Source organism: Podarcis bocagei, assembly GCF_964188305.1.
Source record: "Podarcis bocagei genome assembly, chromosome: 9".
In the NCBI taxonomy this organism is placed as follows: Eukaryota; Metazoa; Chordata; class Lepidosauria; order Squamata; family Lacertidae; genus Podarcis; species Podarcis bocagei.
Window position 1 is genome coordinate 34156699 of NC_138134.1, and position 26835 is coordinate 34183533.

The 26835-nt window shown below is 41.1% G+C and overlaps 1 protein-coding gene across 8 annotated transcripts in view; it reads right to left on the bottom strand.

Moving 5' to 3' along the window:
- Window positions 1-26835, bottom strand: part of CLCN3 (chloride voltage-gated channel 3) — a 46657-nt gene that overhangs the window by 7691 nt on the left and 12131 nt on the right. For 4 of the 8 annotated variants that reach the window (XM_081208798.1, XM_081208802.1, XM_081208800.1 and 1 more), the window contains 10 exons: window positions 16474-16631; window positions 15763-15862; window positions 13223-13410; window positions 12019-12141; window positions 9981-10187; window positions 8939-9019; window positions 7385-7930; window positions 4756-4942; window positions 3212-3610; window positions 890-1106 (listed from right to left, as the gene is read on the bottom strand). In XM_081208798.1, coding sequence (XP_081064924.1) covers window positions 890-1106; window positions 3212-3610; window positions 4756-4942; window positions 7385-7930; window positions 8939-9019; window positions 9981-10187; window positions 12019-12141; window positions 13223-13410; window positions 15763-15862; window positions 16474-16631 — 2206 coding nt within the window. Of the gene's footprint in view, window positions 1-889; window positions 1107-3211; window positions 3611-4755; window positions 4943-7384; window positions 7931-8938; window positions 9020-9980; window positions 10188-12018; window positions 12142-13222; window positions 13411-15762; window positions 15863-16473; window positions 16635-26835 lie in introns of all 8 variants that reach the window. The other 4 variants (XM_081208801.1, XM_081208797.1, XM_081208799.1 and 1 more) reach the window with 1 other exon arrangement.

Genomic DNA, 26835 nt, shown 5'->3' on the forward strand with positions numbered 1-26835 from the left:
AGTTCCATGTGAAAAGTTCCATGTGAACCAGCTCTGAGACCCAGTAGTTTCATGGATCATTCTGAGAAGGCAAGTATGATTAGGCTGTGAGATCTAGTCTTATGATATAAAGCAGAAAGGGGGGAATGAGCTCATCATGGGGCTTCAGCTGTTGGGGGCAGACTCATGTTGCTTGCAATATGCAGCCCCCTGCTCATTTGTTTGAAGGGTACACAATCAGTTGAAAAGGAGGGAAATCACAACAAGAAGAGCTACAGAACTAGTGACAATGTAGCTTTCATTATCATAACTTAACTGCACAGAGACAATGCAAACTATGATAAAGATGCTAGGGCCATTTTGTGACATGAGGGCTCTTGCAAATGCAAGAGAGGAGGCACCACCTCCAAGAAAAACACAAATACGCTGAAGAACTGGGAGTAGTGTTCAGTGGCGTCGGTATCTTAACTGGAGGCAGAAGTATATACATCCATTCCATATTATGGTTTTAGACACAAGCAATATGGAAGTATTCCCATATCTTAAGAACAAAATATAACCCCCCAAAATCATGAATTTCTGTATGTCTCTCTTCTCATGGTAAACCAATGAGAACAAGAAACCTTCTAGTGTTATGAATTATCCTCAGATGATTCTCAGGACTTATTTTGGGCTGCTAGGAGACGATAGTGGGAAATTTGCAAAGGGCTGTGTTTGCTTTGAAAAAATAAAATAAAATAAGAGAAAATAACTTCTAAGTCAATACCCTGCTATACGGTTGCCTCATGTTTAATACTTGAACAAGTGTTAGGGTGTTAAGACTTCTGAAGGAGCAACAGGACAAAGATAGAAAAAATAAGTAATCCCAAACCTTTGTGATACAAATAGCAGTTCCCATCATTGGACTCACCCATTGTGTGTTACAAGGCACTGCCTCAGGCCCAGTTTGCGGAAAATATCAACCACTATCTCCATTGGTGTGTGATCCGTCACAGTAAAAGGGCTCATATCAAGAATGCTTCTAAGCTTCAAAGGTCGAGGGCTTTCTGCTGGAAGTGATGGGGTATGCTGGGCAAAACAGACTCTGGAACTGCCAACAATGCCTTCTTGCTTCTTCCTGGCACTTTCTTTAATCGGGACAATAGAAGACAAATATGTGAGAGAGAATGAATTATTCCCTTATGTCTAAAACAGTGAAAACTAGATCTAAAAAGAAAAAGAAAGGACTATACATGGTGGTGTTCCTCACGCCCCACCCAACCTAACTACAAAAGATTATTTTCTCTTTTAGTAATCCATGTCATGTTATTTTAATTCAATAATCCTAAATAAGAATAAAGATATTTAATCCTACAAATTGTTCAATTCAGGAAACACACTGTAGCATTTCAAAACACTAAAAAATGGTAGAAGGGGGGGTGCAATGTTTTGTTATTAAAATATTTTTAACCTGCCTTTTGACTAAAGGTATCCAAAGCAGCTACCACTAGAAACATTTAAGCACAGTTTGAAGTTGTACCAAATGTTAAAGTTAGCAGGACAGTAATCCTTAATGCAGAAAAAAGAAAGGAAGGTAATTGGGGCAACCACAAAAGCCTTCCAGAAGAGGGTTGTCTTAGTCCAGAACCTAGAAAGAAGTACAGACAACTCGCAATTTGTGCAAGGGTGAGATGCCAAGGATTGTGTGTAAAGCTGAAATCGTATATAGCCAGAACAACCCCTGTGCAACCACCTCCACCTTTCTGAAACCTGTGTGCAAAGTGGAGCTTTGCCCCAGGCAAGGGGCAAGGCAAGCTCTTTCCACGGTGGGAAAACCTGGAAAACTATCTACAAGTTGCAAGTCAACAGTAGTGAGTTCCACAGCTTCAGTGCCACAGCACAGCCAATTACTCTTCAGTCAGTGGGGGGAACACAAGGAAAATCATAGAACACAAGTAGGTTCAAAAGAGAGTAACCAGTCCTTGAAGTATGTTGGGCCCAGACATTTCAGGATTTAAAAAGTCAAAACTTTTAACTGGGCTTGGGAATCAAGAGGAAGCAAAGTTACATGTGTCCTGCACCCTTCACCTTGCACCCCTCAAAGTGTGTGTGTGTGTGTGTGTGTGTGTGTGTGTGTGTGTTCATTCTTGATTTATTCTCCAAACAAACAAGGGTAAAAATCCAGGAAAACACATAGTAATGTTAGAGATAAGAAACAGTGCACAGGTCAAAGTCAAGTGACATGAGAAATGTGGCGGATCATGTGGCCATAAATTAGTCCAAAATGTTATTTATAACCTTAAGGGTTTAAAATCAGAGTGTAGCTTTTCTACATATATTGAGTGTATTAAAGAGGTCCAATCTAGATGTAACTAAGGCATGAATCATCACGGCTAGGTCATTCCTCCTGCAGTGCAGCCTATGTAAACTCTTGGGTACTGCTTCACCTGAATATTCAGGGGTAACATCAGATGCAGAAGTTCCTCCAAGCTGCAAGCCTGAGTCTTCAAGTTATCCTAGCCTTACACTGGATATACTCCTAATCAACAGTGCTCCGGATGAAGTTTCAACTTGTCTGCTCTCATTCACTGAAGCATTTCAATGTTTAAATCCACAAAAGTAATGCAAGCAATGCTACTTCTCCACACAACTATACTGCAAAATTATACTCTAGGTCTTCAAAACTGCCCCCGAGCCATATCTGTGTGACAATCTCTTTGATGGTGGAGTGGGGACACAAAGACATTCACTTTCAATCACAAAGATTCATGTAGCACAACCCTATTACAAGAATTAAGTTGTGCATGTCACAAACTTCTAGATATCTGGACTTGAAAGTGGCAGTCAAATGTGGTAACAAGGTACACAATAAAATTCACTTGGGTATTACTAGGTAATTATGCTGTGGCATAATTTCATATCAATCAGTTCTGGAATTTTATGCCTTTCAAATCTTGGTATGGCAAAAGCTGCAGTAGGTATTTCATTTGGTCTGATTCCCAGTCTCACTGCTCCCAAAGCTACTATGCTGTGCTAGAGCTTCCATATTTGGCTTAAGAAGAAGAAACAGTTCACTGTAGGGTTCTCTTCGTGTGAAAATGGAGAGCCTGGTGCTGCTCTTCAAGGATCACGCCCCCATTTCCACCTCCAAATTCATGTAACCCTCCGATTTCTCCTATGACTGCTCTTGAACTAATGCTTTTGGGGGGGTATATGGGAGGGCAACACACTCAGAATACAAAAATTCAATTACCTATTGCAATAGTCAAATCTCTCCTTAGAGCAAATCCCACTAGCCTCTGGGACTCTTTGGACATTATAACAGGAAAACCGTTATAGCTGGTTTCATTGATCATGTTTTCTATATCATCCACTGTCATATTATCTTGTGTCAACACTGCCAGGGGTGCATCATTTCTTCGAGGTCTCATGACATCAGCTGCCAATGTTGTGTGGGTAAATTCTTCCTTGGCATCCAAGAAAGGATATCCATTCAGACGAATGTGTGCTTCATAGATACCTTCCCTGCCAAAAGCGTCTCCTACCCACTTGCTTGTCATTACTGCAGCCATGAGGGGCACAATGTATTCTAGCCCACCTGTCAACTCAAATACAATAACCACTAGAGATACAGTCATCCTTGTCACACCACCTGAAAGGGGGAAAAAAGAAGGTTATTGATCAGTATGTCCTTGCGGAATAATGTATCAATGTGGTGTTCCCTGGCCACCCAGACAACATCAGGTGCCAGCCAGGTATTTAGTCAATCACCACAAGACTTCAACATGGAATTAGCAGCACATAACTTTGAATGTATATTAATGCTACACAAAAATAATAATAATAAAAGTCACCCAAAGGTGTACTTATCTTCAAGAAGGGAAAATGACAGACTGGTTTTATGTTTAAAAATAATTTAATCCCCAAACTGCAAACTAACATTAGCTGGGAGTAAGTCCCATTGAGCTCAACATCTCTTACTTCTGAGATGACATGCCCAGAATTTCACTATATTTAAGTTTCAAGTTTTAATAATGTGCTTACGTGGTACTGATAATTTCAATAAACAATTTAAATAATAATAATAATATGCAATCAGATGGTTTGCAAAATCAAATTGGAATACAAAAAATGCTGACATATCACACTGGGAAGGAAAATCAAAACCGACTGATCCTCCTTGTCCACAGCTTCCTCCACCAGAAGGAAGACTTCTATTACTAGTTTAACATTTTTCCAAAGATGAATTGACTAAAGCCTGTCTGATCATTTACTCAAAATTTAATCTGCCAAAACCAGAAGTGGCAGCACCAGTTGCCAGGAGTCATCTGGTAGTATAGCCAATTTACAACTCTAAGTTTGTATTCATAAGGGGTTTTATTACCTTCCACATCATGATTCCCAATGCATAAATGGCTGAATCTATGTTCATATATCAAAGTCAGGGCTGGGAAACAGCCCAAGGATGTTTGTGAATAAGTATTTCAAGGATTACCATACTTTTAAACAATACTAATTCCAATTCACATTCAAACTTTTAGAGATGAGGGCTGGGTTTTTAAAAGTTGTGATTAAATACAGCATTGCATGCCCATAAGATGGGCTTATGGAAACATAGTCATTGTGGTTTTAATTACTGTATCTTTTCAGTGCTGTACATGTTTCCAGTTCAAAGCAACATGCTCTTCAAACATTGGGCATGTCCATTTGTTCTGCTTTATCCCTTTATAACTTGCCTATTTAAGCAGTTGAAAAGGGGACTAATCCCTTCCATTTACTGTGTTCTGATTTAGTTACCTAAGCATGCAGCAGCACCAACCATAGCATAGAGGCCGGGGGTTATACAGTCTGCTCCAACTTCACACCACTCCTTGAAGATAAACCAGTCATGGTGATAATATGCAAGTTGCTCCACAGCGATTCCCACGATTCTCCCAGCTATTGCGCCAATGGCCATACTAGGTATGAACAAACCTGATGGCACCTAAGAGAAAGAGAAAGCCAAGGAAGACTGTGACCTTGTAAAGGAAATGTTTCCGCCTTTTAAGAACAGAAATAGGGAACCTGTTGCTTATCGGATCTGGACAGCAACAGGTTCCCGATCACTGTTACAGTACATAGGCCACCGGATTGTGTGAAAGATTCAAGAGCCAGAAGCCCCCACAAAGTTTGGATTCAGCTGCCTCTTTCCTCCTCAATAATAATAATAATAATAATAATAATAATAATAATAATAATAATAAATTTTATTTATACCCCACCCTCACCAGCCAAGGCCGGGCTCAGGGCGGCTAACAAGCAATAATAAAAACAAGCTAAATGAATACAATTTAAAAACAAGATTAAAATACAACATTAAAACATTCTTATGATGGGATGGGAAGTTTACTGAAGAAGTGTGAAAGCCCCCATCTTCCCCACCAAGAATTCTAAGCTAACTAAGGCTCTACTGATGTCTGGGAATAATCACTAAACTGTTGAGGCTTCATGGTGGGGTAGATACAACATGAGGTGCAGCTGAACCAAGGGCAGTACATTTGGAATGCCATTTTTGGGAAGCACAACCCAATAGATACAATACAGCTCTCTGTAGCCATGCAGACACCTTTAGCAGACTGCAGCATCATCGTTAGCATCATCGTTAGCTCTTGGTGGGAAAAGCTGTCAAAATCCACTTCCTTAATTACACAGATTCTCTTCCCATCCCCAACATGGGGACAGTCAGTGCTCCAGTATGTTAACCTCCTCCTCACCCCCTGCCCCAGTTCCTCTTTTCACTGCAGTATTTCAGAGCCAGTGCATTACTGCAACATACTTTCCCACGGAGGCTGCCACAGCTGGCAACAATCTTTCTACTGAATAGCCAATTGTTTCAAAGACAAAACAAACCCCTGCATTCGAAATATTCTTAAAGTCATATCTAACATTACATCAAGTCTGCACTGCTTGTTTATTTTTTCAAGTTCCTAGAAACCAGCACACACATCTAAATCTGGTTTCCTTCTAGATGGTGCAGCCTACAATCCAAAATAGTACAGGAACCCTATAGCATACTATAATTTGACTTTAGCGCAATGCTTGTCCATGCATCTAACTGGGCCTTCCAAAACCTGGAATATACTGTATTTAGTTTTAATCTTATTAGCCAATGAACGAACTAATGCAAACATGGAAGATATGTGCAATGTCTTCTGAACATCAACAACCATTCTTGCTGGAGTTCAACATTTACCGGTATAAGCAATAAAGAACTTAGCTTCTGAAAATAGGCCTTCCCTTCCCACACAATTGTGCAAGAGAACACATCAGTGCTTGTCTTCCTTATCTGGAATCTCCAATTTCAACATGTTTGTATTCCTCACTGAACAAGATATCATTTGTCCTTCATACTAAATTAAACTTTGCTGCCTATCTTACTAAAAGGCACATGCAATACATTAAGATAGGCTTTCTCAATAATGTACCAGCTAAGAATAGGGGGGAAAGGAATAGAAACCCAATCTTTAATGAAAATTTATTTATATAGTGCTCTTTCCTTCTAAATTGTATCTACCTATATATATATTGGTGACAGCAGTCATGAAATTAAAAGACGCCTGCTCCGTGGGAGAAAGGCGATGGCAAACCTAGACAGCATCTTAAAAAGCAGAGACATCACCTTGCCAACAAAGGTCCGTATAAAAAAATTCCTTCCAGTAGCACCTTAAAGACCAACTAAGGTGCTACTGGAAGGAATTTTTTTATTTTGACTATGGCAGACCAACACGGCTACCTATCTGTAAAAGGTCCGTATAGTTAAAGCCATGGTTTTCCCAGTAGTGATGTATGGAAGTGAGAGCTGGACCATCAAGAAGGCTGATCGCTGAAGAATTGATGCTTTTGAATTATGGTGCTGGAGGAGACTCTTGAGAGTCCCATGGACTGCAAGAAGATCAAACGCATCCATTCTTAAGGAAATCAGCCCTGAGTGGTCATTGGAAGGACAGATCATGAAGCTGAGGCTCCAATACTTTGGCCACCTCATGAGAAGAGAAGACACCCTGGGAAAGACCCTGATGTTGGAAAGATTGAGGGCACAAGGAGAAGGGGACGACAGAGGACGAGATGGTTGGACAGTGTTCTCGAAGCCACAAACATGAGTCTGACCAAACTGCGGGAGGCAGTGGAAGATAGGAGTGCTGGCATGCTCTGGTCCATGGGGTCACGAAGAGTCGGATACGACAAAACGACTAAACAACAACATATATATATATATTAACAGCACAATCCTATGCTTGTCTACTCAGAAATAAATCCTATTGAGTTCAGTGGGGACTTACTGTCAGGTGTGTATAGGATTGGAGTGTTAGAAAGAGAGAGCTCAAGATTTGAACATGAAAACAAAAAGGGCAATGGGCAGAGAAATATTGCTTGTTATATATCTTACCTTGATACCGAAGGTGAAGACTGTCATTATAATCTTAAATATAAGGGCTAAACACAGCTGCCATATAGCTGAATACACTCCTGTGCCGGCTGGACGATCAGGAATATCATCTACTATTTTACTGACATTCATGTCATTTCTGTAATCACAAAGGGAGGAAGATTCCAAGGGGCCACAGTCTGTGAAGAGTTCTTTAATAAGCTCACTGGTGTTGACTCTGGTGTATGGATTTGGAAAAGCAATGACAGCGGTTATTGCTGCTACAATAATGACCTCCAGAACTGGATATTTTCCAAATTTTGTTGATTTGCGTCGACGGCACCAAGCGATGTTTGCACGGATGAAAAATGCTCCCCACAGCCCACCAAATACCCCCAGAAGAATGAATGGCAACAGTTCAAACAGGTACCATGGAGTATGGTATTCAACATAGAAAAGAACTAGGCGACTGTTACCAAAAGGATTGATTGATCTCAACACAAATGCAGCCACCAAAGCAGCAAAAAAAGATCTCCACAAAGTTTTCAGTGGAAAATAATAACTGACCTACAAGAGACAAAAAGAGAATAAATAATACAAATGGATCTATTGTGCAAATCTGCTCATTTCGCTAAGCTTATAACAGGTAAGGGAAACTGTTTATTATCAACATCAGCAGCTAATGTTGAATGCTACTTTATGCTTTGTAATAACATAGACATCACTTCAAGCACTGAAATGACTGACATTAAAATATTTTAAACTAGAGCAATGTTTTAGCAGTCAGGATAATGGGTTAGTCGTGCACAGATTCTGCATCAATTTCTACAGACAAATATGGCAGATTCAGGATAAGCCTGACTGAAGCAGTTTCACTATTGCTTAACTGTATGGCAAGCCCAAGAACTGTCCACAAAGCAGCCCATATTACCAAAGTTGCTGAAAACAGCTTAGTGGTGTCACAGTAAAGATAAGACTGAACTGGACGCTAAGGTGCATGAAAAACTACAAAGCTGCTACATCATGAGCTGGATTCCGTCAACCCATGCATGTCTGCACCACTTTGGCGTATCTGGAATGCGCTATCAAGTTCACACCAAGCACTGCCAGCAATGAGTAGAGCTTCAGTGAAGACAGGAAGAATGGAAACATTACATGCAGAGAATTTCTGAGGAGCTTCTAGCTGTTTAGGAATAACAGCAATAAATAGCTACTTGCCTAGTACTCTTTGACAAGTAGAATTTGGCTCAGGTGACTAGGCAAAGGAAATTTTATAAATCAGAAAGGTTATTCTTTCTTTTTGTGGACATGCCATAAATGGCTAACATCAGGTTTAGGCAGTGAATCTAGTAGTATCTTTTGTTGCCTAGTAGTAACTTCTGGTCACCTTATTTGCAAGGGTTGTACTACAAAGTTAAATTTATCTCTCATTTACCAGCAAATAGTCCTGCAATGAGTACACATTGAGTGAAACTGTGCTAAGCTTAGACCTGCATTGTTATGTACGTAGAGAGACTGAGTTTGAGTGGGTCATGTAACGGAATACACATTTTTTTCAGAGATTTTTATACATACTTCTTCTAGGCTGAAAAGGACTCCACCAATGGGGGCACCAAAGGCTACTGATACGCCCGCTGCTGAAGCAGCTGATAATACCTGTAAAAAGGATTACATAGCTTTAGGTTGTTTGAAATAAAATCTCAAATGTAAATAGTTCACTGTTATGACTTATTCACAAACACTGGGCATATATAAACACCATAGCAGCAAAAACCATCTTTCATAACTGATTGGGATCATGTGGTTTCTTCTTAACTTAAGATTGGAAGATGTTGCTTTCTCTAAGCTAGTCACAACTGGCCATGTGTGACTAGGTTAGAGCTTTCCCCAAGACCAATTCTAGAATTCAGAGAATATAATTTAGGAAGAGCTCTATTATCTGACCAAATGTGTTTTTAAGAATGTGCTCCCGAGGAAGGGAAGACTGTGGCACTGGAATCTGAGAACCTGATCCTATGCACTCACATAGTTACGATATATATGCGCCAAAAAATGTGGCATAGTTGTCAAATTGTGTTCCAGGTGTGTTTTTTGGGGGGGTCTATTTAAGGCCCCTTGCTGCACACTTTTGCAAGAACAAATTTATACCAGCAGCACTGAAGGCACAGGGCCATACACAGGGAATGTATACATTCCATAGGTTGCTGAACCCTCTTTGCATCAATGAAAGCCCCTTGTGCCACATGCAGGCCTTTCCTTAGAACCAGATTACACCATTGGGATGAGGCAGCCATTGGGGCCCAATCCTATGCTCTTGCCACTGCAGAACAGCAGACAGCACTGGGCCCTGGGGTTCATACTGCCAATTTATTACAAATGTGAGAGCAGTGCAAAATTATACATGAGGTAAGACCCTGAACAATTTCAAAACACCAGTATTTCTAGAATTAACCTCATTTATTCTCTGTAGATTACTACTTTATTCAATTAAGAAAAACAGCAATTATTTTAGCCGCAATTATTTAACTGCAATTGGATTAATAAACATGTTTATTCACTACTTCCTTTTCATAAGAATGAATTATTATAAATGTATAATTTTATAAGAAAGACACACCTCCCTTTTTTTTGCTTCATTTGTGCTATACTTCGGAAAGAGGTAGGAAAAGATATTTCCACAGCAACAGGCAACATGTACTAGAGGACCCTCTTTTCCTAAACTCAAACCTGAGGCTACAGCCAAGACTAAAGTGATCGTTTTTATCATCAAGGTCCACTTGCCCAGGTATCCTCTAATGATGAAGCCACTCAATATAGTTTTGATCTAGAAAAGAAATAGACATTAAAATAATAATTTAGGCTTTTCATGGAAATTTTGAACACATATCTCAGAAAACATAACTTGTTCAAAACTTAAATTACACAGCTGCTGGAACAAAAATAACCACTCTAAATTCTCAAATCCATTTTTTTAAAAAGTCTTTTAAAAGACTGAAATATATTAGTCTGTGATCCTGCAAAACTACAACAAATACACTAGAAATTATTCAGATGCTTATATTATATTAAACTTTCTGCATGGAATTTATTCATTCAAAATATAATTAAGTGTGCAAGTTTGACAAAATAAAATTAATTTCCACAGCTCTTTTAACTTCTTTTCTATATCTAGTCCTAGATTTATTTCCACCCTCGCCCCCAGTTTTGGCTATTTCACTTTGTGCTATGATGTTTAAGATTTCAATCACCTGTATCAGCTATATAACCTAATATAAATGTTATAGGTGGCATAGGCAAAATATAAGCTGTCATAAGTGGTCGTCGTATTTCTTCCACTCTGTTTCAGATCTATCTCCAACATCCGAAAAGGAACTCCAATGTGTCTTATGGCCTTTGACACCCCTTCCCAGGGGTCATAGAATTGCAGCCTTAAATACACAAATTAAGTCCTGAACCACAATCAGAGTCCCAATACTTTATTTTGTACATTATTATTTATAAACATGTACCGTATTTTTCGCTCTATAACAGGCACCTGACCATAACACGCACATCGTTTTTAGAGGAGGAAAACAAGGGGAAAAACATTCTGAATGAAACAGTGGATGTATCATTTTTGTGCTTCATGCTGTGGCCACAGACATGTGATCTGATGGTGAATTTGGGGTGACCCAATGCAAAAATCCTAAGAATCCCTGTGGATCCATGCTTTGTAACCACGTTTTTGCACCGTTGCAGCCCCAGGCAACAGTGGGTGCGTGATTTTTTGGGTGCAGGCTGTAGCCATGGACATGCTATGTGATCTGATGGTGAATTTGGGGTGACCCAATGCAAAGATCCTGAGGATCCATGTAGATCCATGCTTTGTAACCACATTTTTGCACCTTTGCAGCCCCAGGCAACAGTGGGTGCGTGATTTTGGGGGGGCAGGCTGTAGCCATGGACATGCTATGTGATCTGATGATGAATTTAGGGTGACCCAATGCAAAGATCCTGAGGATCCATGTGGATCCATGCTTTGTAACCACATTTTAAGTGGGGAGGGAAGGAAAAACACAGAAGGGACAAGGAGCACGAGAGGGGTGTGCAGAGAAGCAGCTGGCTAAGAATGCAGGAGAGGGGTATAACGGGAGGGAGGAAAGGAAGGCAAAAGTTTCCCCACACACACACACCCAACTCGCTCTCGCTCTCTCCCACCTGCATGTTTTCCGGCTGCCTGCGAGTCCCTAGACGCAGCAGCAGCAGCACCGGAGCACAGAGAGGAATTAGAAGGACAGACGCTCTGCTTTCCCCTCTGCTTGCCTGGAGGGGAGGGGCTTTCCCTGCTCTTTGTTCCGTTTGAGCAAACACAGCAACGAAACAGAGGAGGGTGGGCAGTAAGACCCTGAGGCAGAATGCAGGAAAGCAGCCGCTTCCTCTTTTCAGGTTTCCCTTCTCTGAGACGCGATTTGATTTTTGCCTCCACTCGCGCCAGTCGGCTCCAGGGACCACACATTCGCTCAATAACACGCACAGACATTTCCCCTTCCTTTTTAGGAGAAAAAATCTGTGTGTTATAGAGAGAAAAATACAGTAGTAAGTTCTATGTGACAGCATTTCTCTCTTTACCAACTTTCCTTAAACACTTTTAAGGATAATTGTAATGGAAAGCCTACCTCTGGAATCCCAGAGCCACATGCATAAGGTGCAAACACCTTCACTAAAGAAACGGCTAGGAAAGCAAAGCTCAAGGCCCAGAAAATATACATGATGTAGTTCATAATGTAGGAGCCTGGGCCCTGAAAGAAAGCAAACAGAACAGACAGTTAACAAATTTGAGTTAGCTACCACATAGTAACTTAATTTGCAGTGAGTTTTGACACAAAATGTCTTTTCTTTTTAAGCAAAGCAACTACGGTACAGCAAACAGGATAGGGTGAGGTGGTCATTGGCTATAGTACAAACCTACATGTCAGCACTCTTCTCCCATAATGCCAACAAGTGATTAAAGCAGAGGTGGAGAACCTGTGCCCCACCCCACCCCAAACTTGCTGGGCTGCAGCTCTCATCATTTGTGGTCCTGGCTGGCTGGTCCTGGTGAAAGTTGTCACAGGTTCCCTCTCCCTGCATTATGGGCTCACTCTGAAGCACAAGGTCTTTTTCAAACACATGTAGCAGATTGTGCAAAAAAACAGCAACAGCAGCAGTTAAATGGCAGCCAAACATTTAGGATATTTTCATACTCTCAGGAGTTTCTGCACCTACAGCTTTCAGTAAGTCAGTTTTGTAATTTCATTGAAATATTCTCATGCATACATGTTTCGGGCTGCTGAATTTCTGGAAAATGCCAAAAATCCCCCACTCCCACTCTCCATACCCATCAGCATGTGCACAAGGCACTGAAATGTTCTCTGAACATAAGATTCTCCTTAAGCTTTCGTTATATATTAAATCATTTTAAAAAAGGTAAAGGTACCCCTGCCCATACGGGCCAGTCTTGACAGACTCTAGGGTTGTGCGCTCATCTGACTCTAGAGGCTGGGAGCCAGTGCTGTCCGCAGACACTTCCGGGTCACGTGGCCAGCGTGACAAGCTGCATCTGGCGAGCCAGCACAGCACACGGAAACGCCGTTTACCTTCCCGCTGGTAAGCGGTCCCTATTTATCTACTTGCACCCGGGGGTGCTTTCGAACTGCTAGGTTGGCAGGCGCTGGGACCGAACGATGGGAGCGCACCCCGCCGCGGGGATTCGAACCGCCGACCATGCAGTCGGCAAGTCCTAGGCGCTGAGGTTGGATAAAATACCATCTGCAGGCATTCACAGACAGGTTAAGTCAGTGAAGAAAGGACAGTGAAGAAAAGTTGAAGAGCTATACTTGCCTCTGCTTGACCAATTATTAGTTCTGCCCATGTTTTCCATAGAGGACATTTGTCTCGCTCTTCAAATGTTGTTTCATTTGAGGCCCAGCAACACTGTTCATGGTTGAACCACAGGGCACTAAGACAAATGCCTTCCTTTAAATCAGTCATCCAGTCTGCAGCAATATCTATCAACCCAGCCAATGCACCTATTTCAGTGAGAGAGATGGCATAGCATTTTCAGAGCCCATAAGTAGACAAAATCACCATCAATTCACGCAGGATGTAATAAAAACTCAATGTGTTCAAAAACAGGCCTAGCTGAGATTACTCTTCTTCAAAATGTAGAAGATTAATGTTAACAAAATCAATCACTTCACCCGGAATGCCAACATAACATAAATGGTGTCATTAATTTTGAAATGTCCCATAGAGTTTTACATTACTGACTTGGGGATATTTTTTCTTCATACTTTTCAAGATTAAATCTGTAGGGTAAAGTCACTGATAACCTGATCTTGACAAAATAGGCATGCACAGCCCTCAGGAGCTCATCCTGAAATGCTTAACAGTGTCTAGGGAGTTGGATATTAATCACATTTCTTCTTTAATAATAATAAATAATAAGAATGTTATTTATACCTGACCCATCTGGCTGAGTTTCCCCAGCCACTCTGGGCAGCTTATACAACATATCTAAAAACATAATAAAAACACCAATCCTTAAAAGCTTCTCTAAACAGGGCTGCCTTCAGTTGTCTTATACATAGCTGTCAACGTTTCCCTTTTTTTAAGGGAAATTCCCTTATTCCAAATAGGATTTCTCGCAAGAAAAGGGAAAAGTTGACAGCTATGGTCTTATAAAAGTCAGATAGTTGTTTATTTCCTTGACATCTGATGGGAGAGCGTTCCACAGGGTGGGCGCCACTACCAAGAATGCCCTCTGCCTGGTTCCCTGTAACTTCACTTCTCGCAGTGAGGGAACCAGCAGAAGACCCTCGGAGGAGGACCTCAGTAGCTGAACTGAGAGATGGGGGTGGAGATACTAGGCAGAGGAAGCTTAGGGCTTTAAAGGTCAGTACCAACACTTTGAATTGTGCTCGGAAACGTACTGGGAGCCAGTGAAGATCCTTTAGGACCAGTGTTATATGGTCCTGGTGGCTACTCCCAGTCACCAGTTTAGGTGCCGCATTTGGATTAGTTGAAATCTGAGTGGTTTGGAGCCCTGCAGAGTTTTACAACTGCTTTGTAAGCAGCACTTAAAAGTAGTTTCCCCATTTTGACATCACAGAAAACTGTGGTTTCAGAAACCAGGACATCTCCTCTGAAGCTCAACATATGGAAAGGGAAAGTATGGGAAGCAGGGTGGGGGAAGAACTCAAGCTCATTGCTTGCTCATACTCCAACAATCCATATTTTGTTGGATTGGGAGTGTTGCATAAGGACCAGGCCATAATCTAAGGAGGATGATTCTCAAAACCTTTAATAAAACATTCTTTACTCAGTCTTTTAGTTCTAAAAAAATAAAACTTTATAACCAGCTTGACTTGTTTTGTACAAGGAAGGAAAATTTCATTGTTTCCTGCATGTATGCTAATATTTAACTTGGCAGGGCAACCAAAGAACACCAAGATCTTCAAATGTTTCATACTCTAGAATACTCCAATTTTTGATGTTGCACTCAGGAAGTCAATGGACATTCAGCAGAAATAAGAAAAAGAATACAGGATGCAGGTCAAAATCATTCATCTAAGTGAAGTGAGAAGAGACACAAAATGGTCTGGCGTCTTAGGGTAGAAGAGTGACATATTTATAATTTACTGCATGCCTTACTGCACTGATCATAGCTTTCACCTTTATTGTTGCCTCACATACTGTAGACCAGTGTTTCCCAACCTTTTTTGGGCAAAGGCACACTTGTTTGATGAAAAAAATCTCGAGGCACACCACCATTACAGCCCCGTGACGTCAGCGCGCAGCGTCATGCCGGGAGGGACGCACGAAAGTGTAAGTTTCAATTTTTTCCCCTCCCCCTTGCCGGGGAACCTCCAAGCTTTGGGGGTGGGGGGGGGGAGGAGGCAGCAAAGCGAGGCAGGAAGGAGAGCGCGGCTTGGCTGGGTGAGCTTTGGCAGGGGCAGGGAATGAGAGCCGCGAGGCGGGCGCTGCGGACGGAGGCGCTGCCCGCCGAGCTCGCAGGCAGCCAGGCAGGCAGACGGCGAGAGCCCCGCGCTGGGCGGCCTTTCCTCGCCGCCGCCGCCCCGCCTCTCGCCGCCCGACTCGCCCGCCTCCCTCCAGGCAACATCTCGCGGCACACCAGGCAACATCTCGCAGCACACTAGTGTGCCGCGGAACAGTGGTTGGGAAACACTGCTGTAGACTGCCAATATTAAAATGATCAGAGGTGAGGGCTGCACTCCTATACCCACTTGTCTGCAAGTTAGCCCCGCTGAACTCAATGTAGACTTATGTCTAAGTACACATATATATGATTGCACTGTAAATATCACAAATTTCACCAGAGGTTCTACAAAAACTAGACAGCTCCTTCAAGTTGTCCCTACCTGATGCTAATCCAGTTAGTGTCACAACTAGCCATCCTGACCATGCATCATACAAACTCTTTGTCATCTCCCAGGCCGATTCTTTCTTCTTGCTATTGATCTGTAGAAACAAAATATTACCTGGTATATTACAAATCTTTATTTGATTAACAAATTATACGACAAGTTTGTGTTCTGCTGCTGAGCTATGGCCCCTTTCTGAATTGTGTGGGACAGGATCCTGAACCTCGTCAAGTTCTAATGCCAATTATAAAATGCTTTTTCAAGTTGTCAATCTGTGGCCAGCTGTCAGATGTTGGAGAAGTCAAACCCTTTGGCTACCAATGACGTCCTTAGACCTTTTGCTCCAAGGCTGAGGCCATTCACCCCCTAAGCAGAATTCCACCTTTCCTGTTCATTCCCCCCACCCCACTGCTTCTACTATGTTGTCCCCCGCCCCCAGCAACAGCTTGATATAGAGGGAGGCAAGGGTTCCTACTTCTTATGCTCAGAAGAACACTCAAGAGAATAATTTTTTTTAAAAAAATGAACCAGCAATGAATCATTGCAGTGTCAGCTACTACTGTGACTCAAAATTCAATTTGCACCAACACACTACAGATGACACCTCTCCTATACATTTATATAAATAACCATTAACCTGATCAAACAGTATGTAAAAGCAAAGTTGTTGTTGTTGTTTTTTAAAAAGTAGTGCCCTAGAGTTTTTACCCGTCTGTGTCTTTCTCTGTCCTTGCACTTCTCCCGCACCCAATCAATGGTGTGGAAGTCATCGTATGTTCCAACCCCAGGAATGGGCTCATCCAAGAGGTCCAGTAAATGTGTAGTACTGTTAATGCTTCCTCCATTTGTCATTGTATAATGAGTTCCTGCTGTGGAAAGAGAATTATTTATTTATCTTAGTTTCTGTACAAGAAGATAACTATCTATTTAACTTATGGCTGCCGACATTCTACACTTAAATCAAATAAAATTCTTATTATATCATAGTCTGGATCTGAGATGATACAGCACACTGCTCATCAGGAAAAATTCTGTGGGCTCATCCATGATTCAATGGCTGTATCAAGAGCATCTCAAACTTGTGTATCTACAACGTACCTCTTTCAACTGTCTATATAAGGCTTACTCTACTACTACAACGACTACTATTACTATTTCTTAAATTTCTATACTGCCCTTCATCCAAAGATCACAGGGCAGTTGACAATATAAAAACATAAAAAGGCCTAGGCCCTTCAACTGTTAAATATGATATCTGTATCTACAGTGCATGAACTGCCTTTTTTCACTGCTACAGAAAATGGGTTTCTACAACAGCTCCATCTGTGCACATCTCCACTTCATATGCCTCCCCAACGTCCCTATATTTGGCAGCAATGCAGGTAAGAAAGCATTCACCATGTCACCTGTGGTGAATGTATGCCTCTAGGAGCCCATACACACCCCCAATTCCCAGTTAAGCTTCTTTTTGGTAGAAGAAAGCATGCAAGGCACAAATCCCTGCTGTGTTCTCACACCTGGGAAAATACCTAAAAGCCTGCACTTATTCTTTCTCCCTCCTACACTTAGAACAAGAATGTAGTTGCTACTCGTGTTGGGTCACTACACAAGCTTTACCAAATACTGCGCATCCTTCCCAGTCTCCTGGAAGCATGTCTGTGTTCATATTACTTATTTCTACTGTTGTAAGATTTGCCATGCCAAATTAGCCCACAGTATGAATCTAACATGAGACAAGCTCTGCCTCAGCCACACCACCATAGTTTCAATGTTCAGCAACTAGATATCATCTAGATTAAATGGGTCTATTTTCCGGATGGTTGTCTGGAAAAACCTGAACTCCAGATTCATTCTCAAGCAGACTGTGATTCCGAGTCCCCACTCACTTAACAGCACACCTCCACAACTTACGGAGGAGACAACAAGGAGAACTTCCAGGAATACTGCAACAAGGATTGAGCTTCAAACTCTTAAAGTGCATGTTTGCTAGCCTCTTAGTATGCTGGAAATAATGGGAAATATAGTTCCCATCTCCCTGGCCACTGTCACACATGCTTGACCCATACCCTTCTATAAAGTGTGTGTTGTGGTGGTGGGGGTTGGTGTGAACACTGTGGCAGGAACTGGAGGCAAATTACAGTACTTATTTATTTCACATCAGCAATAACTCTGGAGAGTCAGGTGTCTGATCCCAAATACAGTGGTACCTTGAGATACAAACGTCTTAGGTTACAAATGCTTCAGGTTACAAACTCTGCTAACCTGGAAGAGTTACCTCAAGTTGAGAAGTTTGCCCCAGGATGAGAATGGAAATCGTGTGTGCAGCGGCAGCAAGAGGCCCCATTAGCGAAAGCACGCCTCTAGTTAAGAACAGTTTCAGGTTAAGAACGGACCTCTGGAACAAATTAAGTTCGTAACTAGAGGTACCACTGTAGATTTGTGGTGCCTAAAATTTGGTCTCTGAAGCCCCATTTCAGAGTTCACCTCAACCCTGACTGACAGCTGTAACCAATCTGTAAATGATATCACAAGGTCAAAAAAGATGGCTGTAAACAGCTCAAGTATATGTTTTAAATAAACAGAATGGCTGTACAAATTTTCAGGAAAACATATTCATGTAGACTAAAAACCCTAATCATTATGATCAGGCTGCAAATAGCAGAATTGTAACCCTGTAACAAGCAGTGTTTTCTTTGAACAAATGAGATCTATAAACAGATTTAGACATCTGTTGCAATGTCTCAACAGTACTGCATTAAATATGGCTCAGCTATGGCACAGGCACCAATCTTTTCCTGCCACGCATCTCAGTTACTCTGATCTAATGTTCTTACTCTGAGACAAGTCTCTTCTTCGGTGGAATATTGAGTAACTAATCCAAATATCATATGGAGGAAGTATTCCTATTTAACAGGTAAATCCTGATTGCTGCCTTCCAGCCAAATGGGATGACTAAGAGCTGCATCAATACCAAATTGCAGCTACTAAAATGCACAAGTCTGGATTCAAAATAATAAATTTCTGAAATACAATTTCTCTTTCCCCCTTACGTTTCAGAATTTTAGCACAAGTGGTATCCACATTTGCAGCACAACTGTAAGTTCAAGAAATTATTAGGAAAATGTCCATTTAAAAATATTGCTCACATTTGCAGTTGTTTTAAAACCTGAGGGCAAATGGGTTAGTATGTGGTCAAACAGATTCCACAAACCCCCTCAATTCTATGTACAAATTTATAAGCAGATTATTTTTACTATACTCAAAAGAGATATCAGGGGGATTGAAAAAAGGTTGTCTTATCTCACAATTTGTTTTTGTGTTCTGTAATATCACTTATGTAAATATTTCCTCCTACTTCCCTGCATATTCTCCAGGTCCACCCCTCTCCCCCCAAAAATATCCCACACAAATAACTGCCTTCCATTCACCACTATGCTATTAGCAAATCAGTATAGCTCGAGGAATGTTGTGAAAATGTCCTTGGGTCATGACTACACTATGAAAGTAGGTCACGCTGCAAGTATATTAACTAACAAGTTTCAAGTAACACTTTTAAAAACAGGAGTGAAGAGATATAGTTCAACACCTTCAGAAAACTGGGTTATTTCTGTTTTTGACCAACCACAGCTTGTTGTTGTTGTTTTGTCCAAACTGAGCAATATGTGGGCAATATTAATATGGTTGTTTCAAACAAGCCAACTTAAAACAATGGTTTATAAACCTACCTTGTTTCAACAGGCCATTGTTAAGAATAAACTCAGCTTACAGTTTGGGTGAAATAAACAATGGAAGCGGACGCTTCCAACCTCATCCTCACAGCAAGGATAAAGAGAAGTGAAATGGCCAGGAGGCTCGCCTTCATAAGCAATGGCAAAGCACATGCAAGGTTTCATACTTCAAGTGGTACCCTAAAAGTTAAATAAATTCCCAAGTAATTGCCAGTGTTATAGTCTTTCTAGTTAGGGCAGGTAGAAGCCCAGCTGCTGACGAACAATCAGGAGCCTTAATTTCTGTACCCAAATGTTCCTTGGCAAACCCGCTGTCAATGCTGATCAGCTGATGGGCAGTGACAGCAAGTCTGTTGGAATTAGCTATGCTACAAAAGTCCCCATCAGGATCTCTCTAGTGTGTCTACCACTGCCAAAAGCAGGGCCTGAAGTCAGCACCAATCAGCAGACTGGGTTAGTTAAATAAAAAGCTGAGTTGCTGCAGCACATGGATAAATTTTCTGGTGGGATCCCAAAAGAGTAGACCAGCCTAGTGGGGAAGACTGAACAATGTTGAAATGTGACATGCACCCAGTTGTAGGGAAAAACTCATCCATTCCTTCTCAAAGGCCAATTAATGGTGGAATCATAAGTGTTGTCTACACTAGATAAATGGAGTATCACTCTACACTAGATACTGGAGTAGCAAAACATTATATTAAAATCCACTATTGTAAGCTTCAAAATGTTATAGTTTTTTTAAAAAATGCTTGTTGAGCTGTTTACAATATTTTTTACCTACCTGATGAGGCCTATGAATGTGCCGGCAAGTTTAAACATGGTGAAAACTCTGGTTTTAATACAGGAATATCATACCTTTCTTTTCAATTTTGGTGAAAACTACAGGTGCATCCTCCTTTACAAGCCTGAATTAAAGTATGCTTTAATTGCATATGGTAGCAAGTACTGGCAAAATAATGTAGTGCATGGGTAGTTTAAATTTTGAAGCCAAATTTCACCATCACTATAACGTTAGCAGAGGGAGACATGTAATGGATGCTATGACGCCTATTCATTTTGTTATGGAATATGGTAGTGTGGTGTGCTGACTAGACAAGGATTTGCCATCCTTTGAGGGATACAGTGGTACCCCGCAAGACGAACGCCTCGCAAGACGGAAAACCCACTAGACGAAAGGGTTTTCCGTTTTGGAGGCGCTTCGCAAAACGAATTTCTCTATGGGCTTGCCTCGCAAGACGACAGCCCATAGGGAAATCTCCGGGACAGCGGGGAAGCGCAGCGCGTCTTCCCCACTGTCCTCGGACCTCCGCCCGCCGCGCGGCATCGGAACGAAGCTCCGATGCCGGGCGGCAGGGGGGGAACGCCTCCTCCCGCCGCGCGGCATCGGAACGAAGCTCCGATGCCGGGCGGCGGGGGGGGAACGCCTCCTCCCGCCGCGCGGCATCGGAACGAAGCTCCGATGCCGGGCGGCGGGGGGGAACGCCTCCTCCCGCCGCGCGGCATCGGAACGAAGCTCCGATGCCGGGCGGCGGGGGGGGGAACGCCTCCTCCCGCAGCGCGGCATCGGAACGAAGCTCCGATGCCGGGCGGCGGGGGGGAACGCCTCCTCCCGCCGCGCGGCATCGGAACGAAGCTCCGATGCTGCCGCGCGGCATCGGATGGCTTTCCTGAAGACTTGGGGTGGGAGGAGGGTTTTCCTTCCCACCGCCAACATTCAGAATGCTGTTCTGAATGTTTGCGGAGGGGAGGAAAAACCCTCCTCCCACGCAAGCCCCGGGAACAGAGGGAAAGCGCTGCGCGCCTTCCCCTCTGTTCCCGTACCTGTCCTGAAGGCTTGCGGTGCGGAGAAAAGCCCTTCTCCGCACCACCAGCCTGGCAAGCGGTTTCCCTAGGAACGCATTAATTGATTTTCAATGCATTCCTATGGGAAACCGTGCTTCGCAAGACGAAAAACTCGCAAGAAGAAAAAACTTGCGGAACCAATTAATTTCGTCTTGCGAGGCACCACTGTAATTCACACATTTGGAAATGTGAAAAATAATGTGGACACCACCCACCTCATCTCACAATGACACAGCATGCAACTGTCAAACCACAAAAAAAATATTTCTTTCAATGTTCAAAAATATGATGCTATGCAGTTACTGTTTTGTAAACTACTCGGAGAATTTTTTAAAAATAATAAAGCACTATATAAATTTAGTTAAATAAAAATAAAACAAACATAGGATCTAGCTCAAATGTTGTGCACATTTTTGTTGTAATACTGTGAAATGCAACTGAATCTGCTGTATGCAGCTATTTGAACAGGTTGAAGTGCAGTGTACACCTTGGGTATGAATGGAAGCACATGTATAATAGAGAACTTCCCATTATATTATAATATTACTTTAAGGTTAACAGAACCTAATATTTTAATACAGCTAGTTAAGGCACTTCCTAGCTGTAGCTCATGTTTATCTTCATTTTGGTTATAGCCTGCCCTAAACCTTTTGATTTGCAGGTTGCTATTATTTATACATTCAAAACTATTAGTGTGGCAAATAATATTTAAAAAATAATAAAAAGAAAACCATCTAGATCAGTTTTAAAGCAACTAGGTCACAACCACATTTGGAACAGCTTTTCTAGAACATGTGTTGCATACATAACCAAAGCAGCACATAATCTCAGCCTCTAGCATAAGATGACACTACCAAAACATTTATAAATCCAAATAACTGATAATGCAGAATATATAGTTCCCTTTACCCTATGAACAACCCAATGCTTCTATGCAATCAAACTGCATAAGCGGTTTTCATTAAGAATCGCCCCCCCCCCCATTTTGTTTTGTTCTTGGACTGTAGAAGCAATCGGGATGTAATTCAGTTTTAAAGTAACTGTAGAATGTCAGTAGAATAGGATAGAATGAATTCTGACATATAGTACTGTGGCAAGAGAAAAACAGTACAAAGGCAAACTAAAGGAACCTGAGATCATGCATTCAATGCATCATTTATATTTAATAACTGAAGATTGCCATTCATGTCTGCCAACTGCTAAGATGAAACTTGTTCAAGCCATGCTTGCTAAATGGATCTGCTATTTGTTATTATTAAACTCAACACAGTACTTTCTCGCAGTACTGTGCAATATTCAAGAAACCTGGAGGGTTGGATTTTCTGTTTTTCTAAAAGTTTGTTCCTGATTAAAGCAATGTAATATGTCATGTGACATTTAAAGAAGGAGAAATGGTAGGTCTACTTGCAGCAGAACAGGAAATAAAACTATGGATAGATCTATTCTGGGAGCTTGAGATCCCATGTATCATTGTTACTGACCCAGGAAGGAGGTACTAGGAAACCATTAAAATGGATGTGGGAGAAACACTGATAAGTGAAGAGGAAGAGGCTCAGCATGTCAGACAGAGGCGTAGCACAGTAGATGGGCCACAACTGCCTGTTGTGGAATAGGGACATAAGGACACCCACGTTCAAATGGAGCCATTATTTTAGACTCAGAGAAGGTGGTGCAGAAAACCCTGGCACTGCTAGTGTCCCCAAAAAGCAAAGGACAGTCTTCCCTATGATTAAGCATGCCAGTACAAGAGAGACCAAAGAACAGTATTAGAAGAGCATACAGCTCCTTACAAACCATAATTATTCTTTCCCATATTCTTTGGGCAGTCAGCATGGCATTTCACTGAATTTGGCTTTTAAACACTATTCATTATACAGTTTAATGAAGAAACAGATTCAGGTATACCTTTTAGTCTATTGCTGCAAATACTAAGAGTCTTGAAGTACCACAATGTCCTTTGTTCATTTTAATTAGAGAAATCCTTTAACATCAACTAAATACACTTTCACATCAGATAAGTCAATAACCACTACAGGGAGACAGTTAGCTTCAACCATTAGCATTTGCTCCTTAGTATGGATGTTCCAGCAGGTCACAGGTATAATGTTTGGAATATACGAGGAATGTTTAGCAACTAATGCAAGACTGTAACCTGCAAGAACTGGTAGCTCCATTAGCTTTGTAAAGGCTAATCATGCCTGCTGAAAATATATTGCAAAACCAACATAATCTAGCCTTGACTTATAAGAATCATTGGGATCAACAAAAGAAGCAATTTAAAGAGCACAAAAGAATTTTGTGTAACATAGATGTTAATCTCCAGATATAAGTGCAATACTGGGTATACAGTAACAGATCCAGGTGCATCCAAAGAAAAGGCCTTCCCACCCTTCCAGCTGAGGAACCGGATTTCTCTCCACCCATAAGCACTTTATACAGACATGAGTTTTATGACACTGCTTTTAATTTCTTATGACACCTGCAAAAGCTGAAATACAAGAAATTTCCTGGTCCTTTTCCAAAGACACTTATTTGAATAGATATATATATTATAACTTGCTTTGAAAGGCTATTTTTATAACTTTCCATTTCTTATTTTAATATCCATGTGACATTCACATGAACGACCTATTTAAAAAGTGGCTCAATAAAGATATAATTTTGCTAGTTGTGTTGGCTTAAATTTGAACCTTTGCAGGAAAGCTAATGAAGTGACTTATTTTTAATAGACATGGAATAACCAGTGGAAGAATAAACTTTAGTTGCTGCTAAAAGTATTCTTATTTTGAAAAGCCTACCCAAATGTTTAGAAAGCTGATGAGAGTTTTAATCCATTTTCAGTCTATTATTATTTTAACTTTTCCAGAGTCTTAAATTATTGTTGTCAATATTATTGTTTTGTCTTTTTTTGTGAACCGCTTTGAGTTTTTTTACAATCAAGCCGTGTATAAATTTTAAGAAATACATAATGAATAAACAAAGCTTTATTGAATTTTTCACTTCAAAATTGTGATAAAATTGCTGAATGTAGTTAAGATTACTAAAAAAACTTGAGCAACAACTGGAGCTTCCTGAATGCCTTCCTTTCTTATTAACACTCCCTAAAACACCACCTGCCATGTTTACACTCCCTAAGAAGATCAGTTTTCTTAAAGCCTGTGTAAAGTTGCATACATGTTGTGCCAATCAGAGTCTTCTAGAAGAAAAATGTGCTCAGTAGAGAAACACAGAGCACCTGACTGTGAGTGAATCATAAGATGGAATTTCTGACTTCAGATTTATGTTCTACTCACTTAAGACAGGCTGCTTCTGCGCCTCACTGCAAAATTAATACACCTCAACAATCTGAAAGCTGTCCTCTTTATACATGTTGAATGCACCAGATCAGCACTTTGGACACCTCAAAACCCCTTTGCCAAAAAAACAATCACGAAGCCCCATTCTATGCATATTACTCAGAAGTAAGTTTCACTGGGGGAAGGGCCATAGCCAAGTGGTACAGCATCTGCTTTGCATGCAGAAGGTCCCAGGTTCAATCCCTGGCATCTCCTGGTAGGGTTGGGATAGAATCCTGTCTGAAATCTCGGACAGCCACTACCAGCCAGTATAAATAATTATGAGCTAGATGGACAAATTATCTTCCTGTGCTCTCATTATGTTCAATGGCACTTATTCCCAAGGAAGGGAGCAAAGACTATAAGCTTAGTTTCAAAGAACATTTTTTGAAAATGGCCCATGTCAGTGTGTATATATTAAATTGTACAAGAGTACTCATTGAAATAATTATTTAAAAACCTCATCAATTCAACATTTGGCAACCTATCACAAGCCCAAACAAGCTTCTATGGCACACAACCACAATATGATTAATTTATCACAGAAGTAACATAGTTGAAGACTAGCTCCAAGACTTATTGTACAAAGCGACAGACATCTTAGCTTCTGATACAGTGGTACCTCGCAAGACGAATGCCTTGCAAGACAAAAAACTCGCTAGACGAAAGGTTTTTCCGTTTTCGATTTGCCTCGCAAGACGAATTTCCCTATGGGCTTGTTTCGCAAGACGAAAACGTCTCGCAACTTTGTTTCCTTTGTCTAAAAACAAAGACATGTTTTGTTTATAAAGTTAATTTATTTTCCCTTCAATTTTTGAACTGCTCTTTACAGTATGTGTGACTTTAAAGAGCAGTTAATAAACTGTTGTTGTACCAAATTTGGCTTTGTTTGGACTTTTTTTGACCATAGGAACGCATTAATTGATTTTCAATGCATTCCTATGGGATTTCGTGATTCGCAAGACGAAAAATTCGCTAGACGACAAAACCTGCGGAACGAATTAATTTCGTCTTGCGGGGCACCACTGTACTTCAAGAAGAAACCTTAGAGAGGATTATGTACAAAGTGGCGCATGTTGAAGCAGTTACAACAATGCTGACTGGACAAACCCTTGCCTTGCTTACTTTTCTTCAGTAATGAAATCTAGTGCACAAAGACGAACCTGCCACAAATGCATTAAAATGTACTTTATGGAGATAAAGCTATTTCTTTAAATGTATTTTTTATTAAAGATTTCTTAGTTTACAAAAGTATGTGCAATGTCTCTTTTTTCAAGTTACATTTTCTACAGGTCAGTTTCATTTGTCGAGACATTAGCGTTACATTAGGAAGAAAAGGGGGTAAAGAGGTGGAGGGGGCTATGGTGAGTGGGGGTGGAGTCGGGTGGCGATGTTTCTATTTTACTTAATGTATGTGTGGGGTTTTGTGTCAGCTTTGCTTGCGAGGGTTCTCTTTACTATTCTGCTGTGTTCCTTTGGTGGTGAGAAAGGTTGGGGTTGGCCTAGGGTGTGGTTGTTTGTTTGTGATTGGCTGTGGTGAGCTTTGTTTTCATGCGTGAGTGGGGTGGGTGGGTGCTTTTGAATCAGGTTAGCCATATTGATTCGTATGTTGTTGGTGGATTTTTGTCGTTGTCTTGTTGGATTGTGTATGTGATAAAAGGGAGCCATACCGGGGTGAAGGCGTCTTCTTCCATTTGTCCCCATGTCAGTTTCAGTTTATTGGTTAGTTTTTCTAATAAGGCTGTTTCCCATACTATTTGGTACCATTGGTCCATGCTTACTCCTGACAGGTCTGATAAAGCTGCCATTTGTGAGTAGCCTAACCTCAAGCTCCCAAAACCCAATATCTGAAACAAAAAACATACTGACAACATTCTATTTTTAGTTCTGCGACGTACTTAGAGAGGCTCGAATGAAAATTATCTAGCTCGGTATATATGAATACAACTTCAGGACAAACTCAACTTTCAAGTAATAAAACAATATTAAAAATTAATAATAGATTCTTAGCTGTAACAGTATTTACACTGTATGCTTTAGTACACTTAGTGTCTTCATTACAAAATAAAACTCTGGTTTAAATTACATTCAGGCAGTCGCCCCCTGCATACATCCAGTTCTAGGATTCACTGATAAATGGGAGAGGAAGCAGTATGACAAAACAG